The sequence below is a fragment of the Poeciliopsis prolifica genome, unplaced genomic scaffold, assembly GCF_027474105.1.
Source record: "Poeciliopsis prolifica strain line A6 unplaced genomic scaffold, Auburn_PproV2 SCAFFOLD001, whole genome shotgun sequence".
In the NCBI taxonomy this organism is placed as follows: domain Eukaryota; kingdom Metazoa; phylum Chordata; class Actinopteri; order Cyprinodontiformes; family Poeciliidae; genus Poeciliopsis; species Poeciliopsis prolifica.
The window spans coordinates 10,155,247-10,174,905 of NW_026562376.1; the positions used below are offsets into that span (position 1 = coordinate 10,155,247).

General features: G+C 38.9%; 1 protein-coding gene across 2 annotated transcripts in view; it reads left to right on the top strand.

Moving 5' to 3' along the window:
* The first annotated feature begins 1,065 nt into the window (after positions 1-1,065).
* The window catches only part of otogl (otogelin-like), a 29,488-nt gene continuing 10,894 nt past the window's right edge, over positions 1,066-19,659 (top strand). For both annotated transcript variants that reach the window (XM_055041336.1, XM_055041344.1), the window contains exons 1-36: positions 1,066-1,210; positions 2,044-2,086; positions 2,354-2,399; positions 2,668-2,746; positions 2,836-2,928; positions 4,025-4,179; positions 5,188-5,309; positions 5,434-5,639; positions 6,058-6,182; positions 6,653-6,759; positions 6,853-6,959; positions 7,067-7,192; positions 7,273-7,381; positions 7,457-7,503; positions 8,985-9,130; positions 9,433-9,559; positions 9,684-9,861; positions 9,935-10,059; positions 10,144-10,353; positions 10,512-10,680; positions 10,816-10,890; positions 11,061-11,104; positions 11,288-11,453; positions 12,654-12,761; positions 12,946-13,084; positions 13,692-13,826; positions 13,926-14,072; positions 14,350-14,469; positions 14,679-14,795; positions 16,244-16,400; positions 17,199-17,225; positions 17,337-17,516; positions 17,595-17,873; positions 18,264-18,381; positions 18,473-18,552; positions 18,653-19,302. In XM_055041336.1, the coding sequence (XP_054897311.1) occupies positions 1,138-1,210; positions 2,044-2,086; positions 2,354-2,399; positions 2,668-2,746; positions 2,836-2,928; positions 4,025-4,179; positions 5,188-5,309; positions 5,434-5,639; positions 6,058-6,182; positions 6,653-6,759; positions 6,853-6,959; positions 7,067-7,192; positions 7,273-7,381; positions 7,457-7,503; positions 8,985-9,130; positions 9,433-9,559; positions 9,684-9,861; positions 9,935-10,059; positions 10,144-10,353; positions 10,512-10,680; positions 10,816-10,890; positions 11,061-11,104; positions 11,288-11,453; positions 12,654-12,761; positions 12,946-13,084; positions 13,692-13,826; positions 13,926-14,072; positions 14,350-14,469; positions 14,679-14,795; positions 16,244-16,400; positions 17,199-17,225; positions 17,337-17,516; positions 17,595-17,873; positions 18,264-18,381; positions 18,473-18,552; positions 18,653-19,302 (4,935 nt within the window). In that variant the 5' untranslated portion in view covers positions 1,066-1,137. The remainder of the gene's footprint in view (positions 1,211-2,043; positions 2,087-2,353; positions 2,400-2,667; positions 2,747-2,835; positions 2,929-4,024; positions 4,180-5,187; positions 5,310-5,433; positions 5,640-6,057; positions 6,183-6,652; positions 6,760-6,852; positions 6,960-7,066; positions 7,193-7,272; positions 7,382-7,456; positions 7,504-8,984; positions 9,131-9,432; positions 9,560-9,683; positions 9,862-9,934; positions 10,060-10,143; positions 10,354-10,511; positions 10,681-10,815; positions 10,891-11,060; positions 11,105-11,287; positions 11,454-12,653; positions 12,762-12,945; positions 13,085-13,691; positions 13,827-13,925; positions 14,073-14,349; positions 14,470-14,678; positions 14,796-16,243; positions 16,401-17,198; positions 17,226-17,336; positions 17,517-17,594; positions 17,874-18,263; positions 18,382-18,472; positions 18,553-18,652; positions 19,303-19,659) is intronic.

A 19,659-nucleotide genomic window follows, 5' to 3' on the forward strand; every position in this document is an offset into this window, starting at 1 on the left:
TTAAACACATGTATCTTTAGCATACTCTGGTAGCCTACTTTGGTAGGCTAAAGATAAGCTAAACATAGAAGAACTAAATCTTTAGTCACTCATCTTATGATGTCACATTGACAACCATTTGTCAAAATGGGAAAAAATAATATTTTCTTACTTTAAGGAAATACACCCTTTAATGAAGGCAGATGTATCTTGATCTTCATCAGTCATATAATGGCTACAAAACATTTACTGGCCTCAATCTGCCTCCATCTATCTTGCTGCTTACTCTTAAAAGCATCACCATGCCAAGCTGCATTGATGCAGTAATTAATACAATAGCCACAAACGGCGTGTATAGATTGTTTTCATAGACTAGACCAATATTGTAGAAAACTGAATTCTTGGTTTCATCCTCTATTAGGTGTAACAATAAATAATAAATAAATAAATAAACAAATAAATAAATTGATGCTATGTGCAATCTTTTTTCTATTTTTTTGCTTCTTGAATAAAAGTACAAAAACAAATACATTTTCAAAATGTGCTACTCGATGTACCTGTAAATGAAAGTTAGACTGGTTAGAAATGTCTTACAACATACTAGCTAGATTAATAGACTCATTCATAATTCAAAAATAAATACATTATTATGGAAACTGAAATAATTTTCTTCAAATCAAAGAGAAATCTCACAGTGTTGACAGTGTAATGCCAACACTGTTAGTAACCGAGTATTTGCTCTGCTCTTATGAGGTCATTTCAATCATGATATACCAAAATATGACATGTAGTTGGTTATTTAGCGTTTGTCCTCTGCTCAATATAGGGAAACTAATGCTCTTGGTCAGAGTATCACAGTCACAAAGGCCTCCTCCACAATTTCCCTCCCTAAATCACAGTATGAGAAAGCTGACCCGTGCAGTCAGAATGGGGGTGTTGGTGTAACACAGCGCTCACTGCAGGCTCACCTGTGCACACGGGTGTGGACAAACCGCTCGTCATCCTCCCCAGGAGGGGCTTTCGTCTCCTCCAGGTGGCTTTGCAGGTGCAGCTGGGTTTCATCCCGCTTCCTTCTTCCAGATATCCTAAACCCTTTCCTCTTGGGACAGCTGAGATGCACCGTTAACGTTTCGGTGGGACTTCCTTTCGACCTCTGAGATGAACGTAAAGTGGACAGTGAAAGGATTTCTTCTTCTTTCGTTTTCAGTCTCCCACTTGCTGTTACTTGAGGGTAAGTTAGAGTTTTGCTTATCCAGAATGTCATCACCCAACACTGCACATTGTCATTTTTTATTCCATTCGAGAAATGATTTTAGTTTCAAGTTTCTTTTTAAACGGCAATACTTTGCCTGTCACTTTAACATGAAATTAACTCAATTAGAAGTGACTTGTTTTTTTTATACTTGTCATATAAAAAAACAGCTTCCTTAACTTTCTTCCACAAATTTAGATTTATTTCATCCAGTCAAATTTGTTTCTGAAAGGAAATGATAAGGCATCTGTCAAAAAAATGAAATAATGCACACAACTGTATTATCAATTATTATTAATCAATTTCAGTCAAATTTTAATTAACTGAAATTAAATTTATCCATGCTTTAATTAATATGGATAAATTCCATGTCAGTAATTATTTTGCTTTAAAATTTTAAATAATCAATGGAAAACATACGTTGGCTTTACAACAAACAAGTACTTTGGTTATTTTTATAAATGCTGTTCTCTCGTCTGATTGCTCCAGTGTGAGGTTTGAAGGTCTCCTTGCCATCAAACTGATCGTTTTCTCCCTCTTCAGATCCTTGTCAAATTAAAGTCAACATAGGGATTGGGTCACTCCAAAGCATTGTTGTTACTGCTGTAGCTTCCTGTCAGACGGAATGTATTGCTGAAATTAAAAGATTGCCTTAAATCTTTTAACCTTTATTGTAACATTTTTTATTGCAAAACTCAAAACTGATTTGTCTTGCACACATGTCAGCCTATGAAAATAAGTTTGTTTTTAAAAAGGAGCCTCACTTTTTAAGATTTAAAACTCTAATACTGATGTTGTGTCATTTTATTTAGGAGGTCAGAGCCGACTTTCAGTGGCAGAGGGAAGATCACAGAGGTAAATGAAAGATGTGGAAATGTTTTGTTGTGGGTTTTTTTTTCCACAAATGATTCCCACCCAAAGCCATAGGAACTCCATGATAAATGCATGCTTTCAACCAAGACAATGTGTGTGACAGAACCTGATTGAATGTGAACTTGCATTTTTTTGTGTGGAAGGCTTGAGTGAAGCAGTTTGGAGACTGGATTCAAGTGGTGTAAAGTGCACTTAAGTCTCCCCTCTGACTGTTTCTATCCACTAATGTGCATGTTTGTGTGTGCACAGGAGGGCTAATGCACTTCGGAGGAAACGGGATCTCCTTGGGGAGGAGGTTTGTACACTACACCTAAGAGAACCAGAGGAGGTCAGGGCACCCTCATGCGCATAACACCTCATCAGGCACAAAGCCGTCTTTGTAACCAACTGGACACAGTCACAAACACGCACACATTTCACCCACTCAGTCTGATACAACTTTTAACTTAAAGCAGCAGATACACAACTGGTGTAGCACAGAGTCAGTGAGGCTGTTAATGTATGAGAATTTTTACAGGAAATGATCTAAATGTCTTTTGTATGTTGTTTTTTTCCCCCCCAAGACATATAGGCCATTGTTGCCAGAAAGCTCACTGTCACGCAACGTTTTGCACAACTATACAGCCAGAGATGAATCTTCAGGTAGATACGATCTAGAAATTCACCCTACGTTTACAGAACATAAAACTCTGTGAGGAAAGAATTTCAGTTTGTCTTTCTGTCTGTCTCAGAATATTGTGGCTGCCTTAATGGAGGTTGGTGTCAGGAGGACAATGTGTGTGACTGTTCTCAGTTTCAGGCATTGGGAGACCGCTGCCAGATCAGTAAGTCATTCACTCGCATCTTCACACATTCATATCTTCCTCTTATGTCAGCTCATGTTCGTGTCTGTCTTGGAAATGCCTTCCTAACAGATTCAGACTTTATGACAGCTGCGATGAGACTCTTTCGAACATTAATGATCTAAACACTTAACCGTTGCATTTAGTAGAGGTTTCTTAGTCTGTTGGTATTATTATTTCTTGTCATAATTCCAAACCATGTTCAAACACACCCACTCAAAAAGATCTGCATAAAAGATATGACCAATAGCTATGAGGTTTAGTTGCTAAGTCAAGGGTGACAAAGTTTGTAGCCTTTAAATTTGAATGTAATTTCTGGTTCTGACCTGTAGGCATCCATCCAGATATCCAAGTAAATATTCTTTTTTCAATTTGAAGAACTAAATTCAAGACTGTATTTCTAACTGAGTTCATTGAAAATCGTGCGTCCACCCAGCTATACATTGAGATTTAAAGTCTCACGACTTACCAAATACCTGCCAAGAGCCTTTTGAATTTAGGCTTCAAACATTGGATAAAAAAACAATGAGAAAACAATGAGAAGCCTGGAAATTTGAGCATACAAAAGTGTGAAACGTGTAGGGATGCAGTTGGTGCTAAAATTAACTAAGTTCTGTTGTGATCTATGAAGACACTTCGATGTTTGACAAAAAAGTTAAAGAAAAATGCAAGTTTTGTTTAAATATAATTGTCAAGGTTAAAATAGTTAACATACTTAGGAAGCGTTTCTGATTGAGACACAAATGAGTGCCCAAAATACCACTCACTGATAAAATTACAGGATGTGAATCACTGTAACCGCCATCCATGCTCTCAGATTATGGGAAGGGTCTTGAGCAGCATTTTGGCAAAGCAAGCCATGGGGATTTTCCAGCAACAAAGGGCTTTTACAAAATTCAGGTATTCGTTTTCAACTGATAAGTTTAATTAAATGCAAAATGATGAAATATGATAACCAAGATCAGATGATGTTTGCCCTCTCAGTTTAGTAAAAAAAAAAAAAAAAAAAAAAAAGGACAAAAAAATCCTTCCTCTTACAAGAACGATTTCCAAATTAATTAAACCGTTGTCTTGCTAGTACCTAACCAAGGCCAGACCAGAGATGGGATCTGCAGGTCGTGGGGTCAGCATCACTTTGAAACATTTGATGGGATCTACTTCTTCTTCCCTGGAACCTGCTCTTATATTCTGGCTCAGGACTGTCACTCATCTACTCCAGAATACACAGTGTGGGTAAGGCCAATATACAACAATATTTAATATTCTGTTATTTTGGTGTGAATGAAAATGCTATGTGTTGTATGAGGTATTTTAAAGCAAAATGCCATAAATTTGAAACAAAACATACTAAAGAACCTTTTACTTGGGTTTTGCACATTTTAGCATCTTTCCTCTTGTCTTGTAGTATACAAAGACAAATATTAAATGGTGGCTAAACTTTCCCAGTATTTGAACTTTTTACTCATGCCAATCACTCCTTTAATTAGCATCTCAAATGATGACAAAATCACTGAACGGTAAATGTATTTTGTTGTTTCTTTAATTCTAACAGCAAAATTCACTTATGCATTTGTGTGAATACAGAATGAGAGATGTCATATATTTATGGTAATCCTTAATATAAAAATGTTATGCTATGATAAAATGGAAAGGTCTTAACAGTTATCCTGTAGAACCGTTGAGTCTGTCCACAATGAGAGTACCTCACTGAAAGTCATTGCTAAAGGTTGTTGACCGAGTGTTGTATGCAGGTATTTATTTCAAAAATCTGTGGAAGAAAAAACATGGAGCAGAAATAGTGGCTGAAGCATCATGGTAACCACAGCCTTGAGTAGATTGCAAAGCAAAGTTCATGTCGCATTTAATGTGTTGCTATTACATATCAGTGTGATTATTATTACAGTAATAGGACTGGACTGCTGCTCAATACTCTAAAGTAATTTTGTCTTTTGAGGTTGAAATCATTCTGCCACATTTATGTTGAAATTTTTCCTTACAGAATTTTTATGCTTTATTCTGTTTTATATATTTTATATTTTATCTTTGTGTGAACCTACTTTCATTACCTGTTGCTTTGCTGCAGTTGCACAAAAACTACAGCAGTGGAACAATAAAAAGGAATGTCTAACAATCTAACATTAAAGTTTCTCCTCTTCAATTCCATAATTAAAACAAACTCTAGCAATAATCTAATGCATTTAAACCCATCTCTCTGGTCCATATTTTTGCTTGCCTTCTCAGATTCACAATAGCAGAGCGTGCGAGGGAAGTGTGTATTCATGTCCAAGAGCTCTCAGTTTGTTCTTCCCAAACGAGGAGGAGATCCATATCTCTGGATATCAGGTGCACCAGGGAGGCCGCAGGTGTGAAGAGAACAAAACAACCTAATAACATTGACCAAATAAATGCCAAAGCCATCAACGTTGCTCAATGCCTGACAGTATAATTTGTGGCTCTTTCATTTTGTTTGTGTTCATGAAATGTCAGGTTAAGTTTGCCTCAGACTGTAGGTGGGGTGTTTATAGAGAGACTGGCTGATTACCTGCTTGTCAAGAGTGTGTTTGGCTTCTCTTTGGCCTGGGATGGAGGCTCTGGCGTCTACCTGAAGATGAGCGAAGAGCACCAGGGCACCCCTTGTGGCTTGTGTGGGAACTTCAACCACATTGCTGGTGATGACCTCACCACTGCTCGGGGTAGGACTGGGCAAACTGGCCCCTCATCCGTTTTTCTCCTCACTCAGCACCCACTCAGTGCAATTATTGTTATTATACACTCAGCGCTGATTCTGGTCAATTATAGAAGGGGTGGGACTATCATACACCAGAACAGAAAGAAAAGAACTGTAACTTTGGTTCTAAAAGCCTAGAAGAAGTATGAACATTTCCTCATATGGCCAGTGATTTTAATAATGATCTGTTTTTTTGGTAGAAAACTTTCAAAAATAATTAGGTCAAACCCTAAATATCTAAAATATAGACATTGCAATGCCAAGTTTTGTTTGAATTGGCTTTTTGTTTTACGGATGAGAAATGAACATGTACTTGTCATTTTCTAAGCTCTTGATATGAACCTGTTGGTGACATACTGTCATGTGTTCACTCTGCATTTAAGGCATTCGAACAGATGAGCCTGCGGTGTTTGCTAACAGCTGGACAGTGGACCTTCCTCACGAGAGAGCGTGTCCCTCTGTAGACCTGGACTTTAATGGTCCTTGCCACTCTGAGTCAGACATGGATGTAAGAACCATAGAATAATGTTTCAGCTTTGTATTTGTATTTTCATTGTAATGTATTTTATTTCCTTTTTGTATAAAAACTGGCAAAAAAGAACATGTTGAGTTTAGACATGGGTTGCTATGAGATTGTGATGCTATCATAACCTTGAGGACAAATAGCAGTGCTTGACAATATCACATTATTAACACAAACATTTAAACGAAAATGTCCAATATGGCCTATTTGTTTTTAGGACAGAAAAGCAACAATTAATTTATTAGTTGATTAGTTTCATGATAAAACAGACAATCTCATTAAAAATAAAAATTGGCCAGAGAAATAAAATATTTGCAAGTCCATCTTTCGTAATTGCACAAGATTAAAATTACACATACAGGTTTAAGTAAATTTGGGTCTTATGTGTTCAACATTCAGGTAAACTAAGCCGTATGGTTTCTTTCTAAACTTTCTCATTCTTTGCAAATCTGCAGGATGCCATTGAAAAATGCAGTGCTCTTCTTTTCTTTCCATTTCTGTCCTGCCACGAAAACATCAACCCAAATCCCTTTGTTGCCAGCTGTGTCTCTGACCTCTGTGTGTAAGTCATAACCCGATCACAGCCAACTGTATGCATTCAAAACTTTTATTTAAACAGAATCTAAATTATTCCAAAATGTTCTCTCTCTTTTAGGTCCGATGATGAGGAAACATTTTGCCGAGCTTTGGTTGAATACACCAGAGCCTGCTCACATGTTGGATATCCTGTAAGAGAGTGGAGGGACAGTTTTCCATCGTGTAGTAAGGGTCCTTCACTGCTTTCTACTGAGACACCTGTTAAATAGACGCATCCTCTCAGGCCCTCATGTGTCATTGTTATTGCTTGTTTCCTGTTTGTGCTATCACAGACGATGGCTGCGAGGAGAGCTTTGTGTATAGAGACTGTATCAGTTGTTGTCCGCCTACATGTACATTTGAGAAAGAGTGTCTGGGAACCAACCTGCACTGCCTGGATGGTTGCTACTGCCCTGATGGTATTTTAAACCAAATAAGAGGATGGCTTGGTCAATAAAATAAGACAAGATAACTGAATATAAGCCCTCTTTGCACACAGGTCTCATCCTACAGAATGGAACATGCATCCCTGCATCTCAGTGTCCTTGTGTTTATCATGGAACTTCTTATGTGCAAGGACAAGTGCTTCAACAAGGCTGCAGTGTCTGGTATGTGCGAACCGTCTTTTGTTGGAACATATGACATAATTAACTTGCCCATTACCTAATTGTTTTTTTTTTCAGTGTTTGCATGGGAGGAGTGTGGAATTGCACAGAGAATAACTGCACAGGTGAGTCTACTGATCAGGAAATTCGATAGACATGTGAAAGAAATTAGGATAACCTACTGAATATTTGTTGTTTTAATAGGGAATTTTCACATAACAATATCTAACTTCATTTTTTTCTGGAGGACAAACTGAACAACTGGATTAAACAAACCAAAAGGAAAAAAAAATCTAATTTTACTGACTAGACAAAAAATGTCAAGAAATATTTGTATTCTCACTTTGAATAAAGTTTGGACATCGTACTTTCTAATGTATTTTATTCACCCTATTTTGTTAAATTAATTTTGCTTTGTTTATCTCACTCCTCACCTACAACTGTGAAATATTTGAGAAGCTACGTGAATGTACAGCCTGTTTAGCAGTATAATATTATTACCTGGTCTTTGCATCTGTCGGAAAATTATTACTTTTCTGAAAGCCCTTTGATGAATGTTTTGGGTCATTGTTATGTTGCAGGATATAGTCAGGTTTCAGCATTCTTCTTTTCTTTTTAATGCTGATCCAACATTGATTCAGAGGAGAATTCATGATGAATCTTATGATTGTGAGCTGGCTTGGTTTATGCCAATTATGTTTTTGTAATGATGTCTAAGTAATTTTAATTCAGTTCAAAGAACATTATTTCACAAGTACTGGTCTTAGTCTATGTCCTCTCTGACAAACTGTCAACACTTAACCAAGACAAGCCTTCATATTTGGCTGATTTAATATTCTTTTGAGAAATTCACTATTAAACTCATAAACTGCCACTCTTTTTCTGAAGGCAATAGACAGATGATCTAATCCTATCATGAAGTTCTCCCTTTTCAACTCAAAGGTGAACTATAATTTTTGAGCTTCAAGCAGGGACTACTTCCTTGAAAATATCTGCTTTTATGGGAATAAATTCATTCCTATTTGGAAATGACACATTTTAATTAAAATTTTGTGAAAATTTTAGAAGGTTTTTTTTTCTTCAGTTTTATTTATATCAATGGATTTTTATAGTATTGTTAAAATTGATATTGAACATCTATATGTCCAAATACAGTGAACTTGCAGTATTCCTTGGGGTCGAAGACTGCAGGCACCTCCAAATAGTTAAAATGTGTGAATCCCAAAAACACTATTGATAAAGATGTATAAATATCTATTTTTCTTTTATAAAGAAGCCTTTTTATGGAGCTTATTTGTTCCCTCATTCTGGGAAAGCTGTTCAGATTGAAAGACAGTGCTTTCAGTTGTCTACTTTAATAGGTCACACTCCATAAAACATAACATGCATTAAAATACATAATGAACACCGTCTTAAACTGTGCAATTTTTGAGCTGATTTATGTTCTACAGAAAAATACACAAATAAGTGAATCCACCAACACTTAACCAAGAATAGGTGTGGCTGTTAAGAAAAACACACTTTTATGCTATCCTAATTTTTTGTGATTGCGAGCAACAATTAAAGGAGATTAAAAAAAGCTATCTTTCTATTTTTTCCGTCACAGCTGAGTGTTCAGTCGTAGGAGACATGTTTGTGACAACATTTGACGGCAGGATGTTTCTCCAGCCGGGGGCGTGTCAGTATGTGCTGGCAAAGAGCCGAGGCAGCAGCAAATTCACCATCACACTGCAGTATACCACCTGTGATGAGGTAACACACTGTCCCTTACATATGCAGAATAAAGAACTATACTAAGAAATATATTTTCTTTTCCCTTTTTTTCTAGCTGATTGAGACAATTGTCCTGTCTTAGCAAACTTCCACATCCACACTTGTGCTTTATTGTCTGGACTTGTCAGAGCCAAACCCAGTGGTCATGTCGCCATGTCAGCTATAAAAATGTCTCTTTGTATAGTTTATTTTAAGTTTGTGGATATTACATAGTGCAATATAGTGTATTTCTGTGTATGTTCTTTACTTGACTAGTATTTTGTCACTCTGTTTTATGACAGCATCAGCTGTGCATTCAGTCAGTGACAGTGGTATTGGATGAAGATGCAAGTCATCAGATCACCTTGACCAGAGAAGGGGAGGTGATAATCGGTGTCAACCCATCACCCACCCTGCCCTATGTTGACGGTAGAAGCTGCAAATAAATAATGACATCAATTGAAACTAGAAAAAAAAAAACCATTGCAAGTATATAATATTTTAGTTATGGAACATAACTTTTAAAATCGAATCATTTTCTCTGGATGTACAGATGCAGTAAAGGTGCACAGACTGACCTCTGTGGTCACACAGCTAAAAACAGGGACTGGTTTACGCCTGCTTTATGACGGCCAAGGAGGGCGGCTGTACTTGCAACTCAGCAGCCAGTGGCATGGACACACGTTGGGACTTTGTGGAACCTTCAACGGAAACCTACGAGACGATTTCCTGTAAAGATGTTCTATCCGTATGTATATAAATGTCAAAAATGTTTTTGTGAACTTTATTTGGGGTTTCTTGCAGGTCTCCAGCAGGGATGATAGAAGGTACTCCTCAGCTTCATGCCAATGCTTGGAAAGTGTCGTCTGCTTGTGTCGCTCCAGTTAATCTGCCCATTGTAGACCCATGTGAGATGAACCAGCACAATGGTAATTCTTTTCACAAATTTTGCTGTTAAAACTTGTCTGTTCCTGGTCACTCAGTCCATGATGATCTTTTTGCATGTGGCCCAGCATATTACGCTTCCCAGTGTGATGTGCTTTTGGAGAGTGTGTTTGCTCCATGTCATGGCTACATTAGTCCAAACATCTACCAGCAGCAGTGCCGCTACCAGGCCTGTCGCTGTGGGAGCAGCTGTCTGTGCACTGCACTGGCTCACTACACTTACCTCTGCTCCAAACATGGAGTCGACGTTAATTTCAGGTCGCACGTCTCTGAGTGCGGTAAGGAGCCATCTATTTTCTATGATTTTGTATGGTTGAAAGCCATAATCATCAACATTAATAGAAGAAATCGCTATTCTTATGTGTTTAATCAATGAAAAAGAAAAGTTTTACTGATATTTTATGTTGAGCTTTGTTTGTTGTTGCTGCTGCTTTAGGAGTTGTATGTCTTGGAGGAATGCAGTACCACTCATGTGTGTCTTTCTGTGGCCGATCCTGTCGTGCACTTGCCAACATCGAGACCTGCAGCCCAGCTGACTGCGCTGAAGGTTGCGCCTGTCTAGATGGCAGTTACTATGACGATGTGCGCAGGCGCTGTGTGCAGTTGTAAGACTGATGTATCTCCTAAACTATTTCTAAAAACAAGTGATTCTGACTGCAACTGAGAACTGGCTTGCACCAGTTATTTTCCTGTAGGTCAACATGGAAAGCATCAAAATAATGCATTGAGTTTCTCATCAGGTCACAGTGTCACTGCTACTCTATGGGTGGCGTGTCGCAGCCAGGAGAAGTGACCTTCAGTGCATCTGGCCCTTGGTATGTCACAGCTGCTCTCTCCTATCTCCACATTGTCATTCCTTTTCTTTGAGAAAGAATAAAAGCTTCAGTGACAATCAAATGATGAAGCTATTAAACTACGATTGTGTTCGATAACATTATTCCCTTTCACAAACACTTGATTCTTTCTGTCCCACGTCCTTCACTAGCCTGTGCAGAAATGGAAAGATGGAGTGTGAGCTAGAAGAAAAAGGTAACCTCTCTGCTCCCTTCCTTCTCTTGTTCACCCCAACAACAAAGTGCTATGCATTGCTGGCTGTAATCAAGAGCTTCATTTCTGAAGTTGAAGCTTGTTTCTCATGACTGGCAGCTGTTGATGAAGTTTTAAGCAACTCCTGCATTGATTTTGCTGAGTGTGTGTTTCTGAATATTGTAGAACCAGACAGCGTCGAAGAGGGAGAGTGTCCAGAAGGAAAAGTGTATCACAGCTGCACGGAGCAGAGAGGAGGCGTGGCTTGTGCACCAACCTGCCGTAACCTGATGTTGAACCTCACCTGCCCACCCAACACCCTGTGCATACCAGGCTGTGTTTGTCCTCCAGGGTAATAGAAGGGATTACCTTCTTCCAGTATTTTGCACAATTTTTTACAGGCTATGATCTGTGAAATGATCCATTACTGCTTTTCATAGACAAACACAAATTACATTTTATCAGGATTTTATGTGACAGATAGACCAACACAAAGTAGTGCATAATTGTTGAAGGAGAAACATGCATGGATTTCAGAACTTATGGACAAAAGTGTGACATGCATTTTTACTCATTACTTTATTGAACCATATGTCACTACAGTCAGTCAGGTTGTGTCCTAGTCAGCTTTTTCCATCTATAGACTAACCTTTGTGCCAATTAACTTTGTACTTGTAGTACAGTGTAGGACTCTACAAGCATCAGTTGTTCTGTTTCCTTTTCTACGGTATGTCTTAGGTTTATAACTGGGTCATTCTAACACATGAATACCTGATCAAATTTCAGTTCTCAAACATGAAGTTACTTGGGCCATCTTTCATGAAAGTGTAATTTAGCAGAATAATTGAAATCAATTTAATTGATTAGGTGGAAGACAGTGAATAAAAGAACAATTGATGATGGCCTCATGTTGGAGTTGGATCTTAAAATAACATCAGGCAAACTTGACTTCATTCTAGTTTCAAGTTTGAATTCCATTGAGATTTGTTAATGATCAACTCATCGATTGATCTAACTTCTCTTTTTGTTCACTAATGTTCTGGAACTGACTTCTGACAGTCTAAGCAAAGCTAAATTTATCTAGATATTATTCACTAACAGAACCTGTTTGTGTATTAGATAATTTCTGGTTGTGTTGCATTTTTGTAAAGCTATTGAAAGAAAATGGGGCTGGATTTGGTTGCTTTAATAACAAAATATGATGAAGGGGGTTTGAAAACATTTGTGAAGCACTATATGTGTGGCACATTACTATCAATGAACAATGTCTGCTTACTATCATGACAGTCATTTGTCCTAATGACCACTGAGTCAGTTATTATGATCTTGTGTAAATTTAATTTGTTCATCACTCAGCCGAAAAGATTTTGACCTCTATTAGATTTCCTGGATTTAAAAGGCTTACCAGCGAACATTAATTAAAGCAGTGGCTGCCTGGAAGCTTATCTGAATCTGTAATCAATTTTAATTAATGAGCTAAAGTGCAGCATTAGGATTTAACATATTTGCTTGCAAGGTGTGTGCATTCCACTGGTGTTTTATCTGTTGGAAGGCTCGTGCTGCACCAGGGGGAATGTTACTATCCAGAGAACTGCCCCTGCGTGTGGCTTGGACTTGAATACCTGCCTGGACAAGTTGTGGAAACATCTTGCTACAGATGGTAAATATGTCACCTGTACTTGTTATTTTCTCTCTTTAATGTAGTATATATTAATCACTAAACCCTCAATTGTAGACTAATGGTTCAAACTTAAAATCTATTAGAAAAACAAACTCATTTAATTCACACATCTGCTCCATCTTTTTCTCCTCTCTGCTCTTCACTGGTGCACCTGTTCTTCAAGTGTGTGCCATCGGGGCTATTTCAACTGCAGCTACTCTCCATGTCCAGCTGTGTGTACTGTGTACAGCGACAGACACTATCACACCTTTGATGGCCTTGAATATGACTACCAAACCGACTGCCAGGTCTACCTGCTTAAAGTGAGTCTATTCCGCTTGCATCACTAATGATACAGGATTCTAGCAGTGAGTTAGCATGTGGGGAGGAACATCGTTTCAGCATTTCCTGGCCCCAGCCTGATTTGAACCTGGGAAACAAGATCTAAGGACATTTCTAATCTGAAAAGAAATAGTTGGTTTTAATTAGAGCAGATTAAAGTGTGTTTGTGTGTATTAGTGGGTGGGTGAGAACGCAGCTGGGTGTGGACCACAGTAACGCAAGCAGACATTGAGCAAAGCTGAAAGTGATACAAAGAAACCAGTGTTCACATCAAACCCCAGGGCTCCTGCGCTCCCAGGGATATAGAATTAGAATTAGCAGAACAGACATTCTGGTTCAGACCCAACCGACTGCTGGCCAGTGCTCAGGCCTAAAAAAAGAATTGGGAAACAGGTCAGATTTGCGTCTCAACACTATTTCCTTGTGTTGCCTGCCCCACATTATTCAAATTGGACAAATGCTTTTGGCTTTTTCACAATTCTTGACACACAATTAAAAAAATTTTACCTGTAGCTGCTTTCTGAATAAAGTCAGACTGGAATGAGAATAATCGCAGGAATAATATTTTTTCCCCTCCTCTCTTGCTAGAGTGCTGGAGAAACCGAAGTATCCATTGTTGCCCAAAACAAGGACTGCTATGAGAGCGGCATTGTGTGCATGAAAATACTGGTCATTCATGTGGGACTGACCAAGATCTACTTCACTGACAACTCTGGCAATCCAGTACACTCTTTACACACAGAGTAACCGTTTAAACTTTTTCAAAGAACCCTGTTTATTTTTTTATTTTAAATTGTGTCGCATATTTTACTCCCCTTTTAGAGTCCTTCTACTGTCGTGGGTCGAGGGTCAGAGTTTGAGATCTGGAATGCAGGTTACTACACCGTGGTCCACTTCTCCAGTCAGGATCTGACCATCCTCTGGGACCGCAAGACCACGGTGCATATAAGAGCTGGACCCCATTGGAAGGTGTGAAAAAAGAACATGTTCTTTTTCAGGTTTCAGAATTTCTCAGGTTTATGAGAATGTGGTCTAAATCAAACAGTGTGGAATGAAAATTGATTGTTAGATTTGTAAGAAAAATAAAAAAAAAAACATTCACAATTATGCTCTACTTTGTATCAGGCCTTCCCAAATAAATCCCAAGAAAATACACTGAAGTTTGTTGTTTTAATGTGAAAAAGGTAACGGAGTATAGAAACTTTCAATCCTTACTTCTCTTTTTGTGTTTGTTTTTTTCCTCCAGGGTCTCCTCAGTGGCCTGTGTGGAAATTTTGACAGTGTGACAGTGAATGATATGACCACATCTAGCCACATGGAAGTCAATAACGCACAGACATTTGGAAACAGCTGGGCCCTGGGACAGGTATGACTCAGCTTATCCATACTGCATTGATCTTTCCTTCATCTCCTTTCTTCTCTCTGTCTTTGTCTATAAACGTCTCCCTGACTCGCTCACTTCTCCCTTGTTCCCTGTTGCTCGTGAGCTGGTCTCCCTCGAGTCCACTGTGATATTTAAGAGTAATCAGACACTTGATCTCCCTCTGTGTGTGTTTAAATGTGTGTGTGTTTTAGTGTGAAAGTGACTACATGGTTGAGCGACCGTGTGAACGGGACTTGGGGAGACAGCCGTACGCTAAGAGGGAGTGTGCTCTCCTCTACAGCGACGTCTTTGCACCCTGTCACAACGTGGTAAGTGCCACTAAAACGGACACAGTCACCAACTCACATTCATGCAGAGTAAATGCTGCAGTGGAAAGGTTATCTGGCTTGTAACAGGGGAGAAGGGGTTCAAAAGGGGTTATGGGAACGACTCTTAACTGATTCCCGGCAAATACACTTTTTGTTATTTAAGAGATAAACCGCACACCAGCTGCTAGGCTCCACAATCTCTCTCTCTCTCTCTCTCTCTCTCGGTGTCACAATTTTTTTCTGAGATTGAAGTACTGTTTATTTGTTTATTACCAGTAGATGGAGCCATGTTTGCATAAACAGAAACAGACTATGGGCCATGAATGTGAATGTGGCACTTACCTTGCTTGGATAACCAACCAATTAAATGCAAACAAATCATTTTTAAATAGATTTGCTTCTTGAAAGATGAAAGAAAATCCTGAATATTTGAACATGGAAGCTCCTCTTAGTGCTGAACGTTCCTATCTAGTTCAAATCTGTGTGGTCATGGCAATCCTAATTGAGCAAATTTTTTATCATTAACCAGGTGCATACCGTCCACAGAAATCTAAACTAAAATTGATTAAATTTTAGTTTAATCATTTTTCAAATAAATTTTTAATCAATTTAGTTTCAATGTATATTATTTGGATTTTATGTGCACATGTACATTCCCTGTTTAAAAATACTCACAGCACCTGTTTGTCTTGTGTTTGACATTGAATCAAACTTTACTTGTTTTAGGTCTGCTGTGTTTAAGAAACATTACTTCTGTTGACATGCAGCACTGGCAAAATATGAATTTTTATTCTAATACTGCTGTTATCTAATTCATGTCTACAGTCTACATAATATTAATATGTTGTGATGTAATGTAAACCAGTGGTTTCAAAAATTGGGTTTTGAAACTCGCAATGGGTCATGAAACAACATGCATTACCATGTCTATAAAAAAGTCAACAAACAAAAGATTATCTTGGTTGTTTCATACCAGATAAGAACAATGATGATAATTTCTTTTATTATGATGTTATTAATTATATTATTTACAATGCATGTGCTTAAATAATAGCTATCTTCCAAGCCTCTCCTTCTTGTTTTTGCAACACTAACAAGTTTAGAAACTACCCTACCCTAACCCAGATTAAAGTACTATGGGATGAAATGTGCTGCTTAAGTGAATCATAATACTTGCTGTCAAAGAATGAAGGTCCAGTTAATCTTGCCTGGGGTATTTTGGCTGTTCATCTTAGCACCCATCCGATATATTGCACTCGAATCCGACCCACATTCTCTTTGTCCTGATATCACATCAATCCTTTTCCTCTGAATTATTAAAAAACTACTCATCCCATAAACAAGACCTCCCCCAGCCTCTCCCAGAGAGCATTGGCCTGGTTCAGTCTATGATTATGTGTGTGTTTCTGTGTTTGTGACCGTGTATGCTTGTTGTGTGTGCCCTTCAGGTTGATGTGGCCTGGTTTTATAGGAACTGCCTAACAGACACTTGCAACTGTAACCGCGGGGGAGACTGTGAGTGTCTCTGTACGTCCATTGCTGCGTATGCACACAAATGCTGTCAACAGGGGGTCACGATACACTGGAGATCTCCCTCTGTGTGCCGTGAGTATGCTCACATAGACAGACCGTAGCAAATGTTTAATTGCCATACTTCTTGAATATTTTCACTGTCTTCAACTTCAATGGATATTATTTGGATTTTATGTAACAGATAAAAATGTTTAGGGATTGTTAGAGCAAACTAACCATTGTTTTTAAATATTGTTGCATTTTAACTTGCGCCATCCATCTATATTCAGCCCCAATACTTTCAATTGTTATTGAACTGTATGTTTAGTTCCTTTCAACCTTTTCCTACAGTTACAGTAGTTGCACTGGAAAGAAGAAAGCCATTATTGTAAGAATGTCATATGAAGTCTAATTTGGAGTTTTCCAGTAGTCATGTGGTGATCATATCAAACATATGAAGGAAGGTGCATTGGTCACATAAGGTAAACATTCTAATTCTTGGCCTACATTCAAAGGGATATGTGTAGTGGAAAAGTAACTCTGTACACGTAGTACAAACTTGGTGATGGCAGCATTGTGCTATGGGAATGCTTTTCGACAGGGAAGTTGGCCAGAGTCGATGGAAAGATGGAAGGAGCGAAAAATAGACCAATTCTGGGCTGAATAGAAATTAAAACAGTTTTCAGATTTTTTTATTTTTTTATTTTTTGGAAACCCATGCATCACGTTTCTTTCCATTGTAAGGCATGCTTTGTGTTGCTTGATAACATAAAATCTTAATAAAACATATTGAAGTTGGATGTGAAAAGTTCGAACAGTTTAGGAAGAAATTGTGAATTCTGGATGTTGCTAGCTCTGAGATTTTAAACACTTCTGAACGGTCTCTTTCAGCCTATGACTGTGAATACTATAATCAAGGTGCGTACAAGTGAGGACTTCCTTTTCTTCTTTTGTTTATGTGTTTACGTGTATTCCCAGAGGGGTTGTTGTCAAACTCATTTCCTGTTATTCTGCCTCATTTCCCCAAAGAGCTCGGCGATGGCCCATTTTCTTTGGTGAGTGCTGTCTTTAATGACACCATGTTTGGAGTGAATCGTACCAGCAGCACAGTGTTTCCACTTACAAGAGAAAGACCGGGACAGTTGCCAGCTCCAGGCATTATGTTCAACTTTATGATCACAACAGGGCTATGGAGGAACAGGACATCACGTAAGCATCCACTGCATAAACTATCAGTTGTTGGTTTTGTGAAGGTCTAAATTAATCAGAAATGTCTTTTTTTTTCAGGTGTTCCTGTAGTTTCCCTTGAGTCTGCAGAGAGGCCAAACTACTTTCTCACAGTGTCAGGACGCAGCCGTCTTCAGTTGGAGCAGTGGAGTCGAGGGCCAGAGTTTAGCCGAAGAGCCACCTTCATCCAGCACCAGGGTCTGTTTCTACCAGGTTACGCTTCATTCGAACTGGTCAGCCAACCTGGAATCTTTCTGACGCTCACACGCGGAGCGGCTCGAGCGCAGAGATACGGCACTGCGGAAGGCTTCAAGACCAGCAGCAGCTTCACACTCGAGGGTCAGGACATGCTGTTGCAGTCACATGAAGTTAACTATTTTGGAATATAATATGAGACACAAAATGGAGCATTGTAAAATGTTAGATATACATAGTTTTCAAAATGCTTTTTTTTTTTCAAATAAAAATCCAAGAACTGAGGCATGCTTTTGTGTTCAGTACTTTGTACAGAACACAAAATACTGAACACAAGTACACTATGCTGTACTTTGTAGACCATGTCATTATATTTTAACATCTTTTTGGTAATTTCTGCTGAAAATTTTTCTGCTGAATTTTGTGGATCTGACTCAAGCTTACATATGCAAATTGTTATTGGGCTCACTGTCTGTGCACCTATTCAAACTACACAGAAAAGCTAACTAATATGTTTATCATTTGTTTCTGCAGACAGTCCTTTTGTTATACCGTACCGCATGATGTGTGAATGGCGTTATCAGGCTTGTGCAAGTGCCTGCGTACACACATGCAGTGATCCAGATGCAACCCGCTGCCAGTTCCTGCCTCCGTAAGAAGCTTGGCTCAACTCGGGCCCTCGCTGTACTACCAACATAATCTATGATCAGGTCTGGCAATGCAACTGTTTGTGTGTGTTACAGGGTTGAAGGCTGTTTCCCTCGCTGTCCAAAAAACATGGTGCTGGACGAAGTCACAAGACGCTGTGTCTACACAGAGGACTGTGAGTGCCTCAGTGTCTCGTGTTCTCTGATTTTGTCTTTAAATCATGTAAAAGGTTATGGTTTCTGGTGCATTCATGTGTACTAACTTGCGTCCTGTAGGTGTTACCCTCCCCTTAACTCCAACACCTTTTGCATATGTAACACGGTCCAACAGAACCACTACTCCACCACCAACTCCAACTACAATCACAAGAGCAACAACAATGTCCTCCACTACTGTTAGTCCCACCACATCTGCTCCCACCACCACCACACCGACTGTTCCCACCACAACAGTGACCACTGAACCAATCACTACTCTGCTTACAACAGCTCCAACCACAACTCCTGCTTCTACTACAACCATTGTTACCACCACTCCATTTGAGACTTCCACCCACAGTACAACCGTAATGACCTCCACTCCAACCACAGAGATCATCTCAACTACTCCCTCCACCTCACCCACTACAGTCCCTACAACTACTCCCGAGGTTACCACACCAACTACACCTCTTGTGACGTCCCCAACCACCCTGCCACCAATGACCACTGTCATCACAACTGTCCCCACCACAACTGTACCTGAAACCACACCCACTACACCACAACCAGAAACAACAATCACCACAGAGATTTCCACCCCAATGGAAACAACCACTGCCCTTCCTTCAACTGAACCCACCACTGTTAGCAGCACAGAAATAATCACAAGCCCCGAAACCGAAGAAGTGTCTACCAGGATTCCTTGGCCCACTGGTCCATGTACAGTAAGTGTTACTTCTCGAGTTAAATTTATGCCTATAGACAAATAGTCAATCTTGTTGACAACATTTTCAAATCTAGGTTTTTTCAAGATCGATGCATGTAATAGGTGTCTTCTATATCTGAGTAAGGCTGAATGGATTAAGCTCCATTCAGCCTTATTGTTATCTCCTCAGTGTCTCGTGTTCTCTTGAACACTAAATAAACCTCTGACTTATTATAAAAACTCTATGTATAATTCTTTTTAAGTAGCATCTTATCTGGCAGTAAGAAGCCACATAATTTATGGTTTGGTATTGTGAAAAGATAATTTATGAATCCCCAGAAAGAATATTTGGAGGAAAGCCAAAAACTGAGACTGT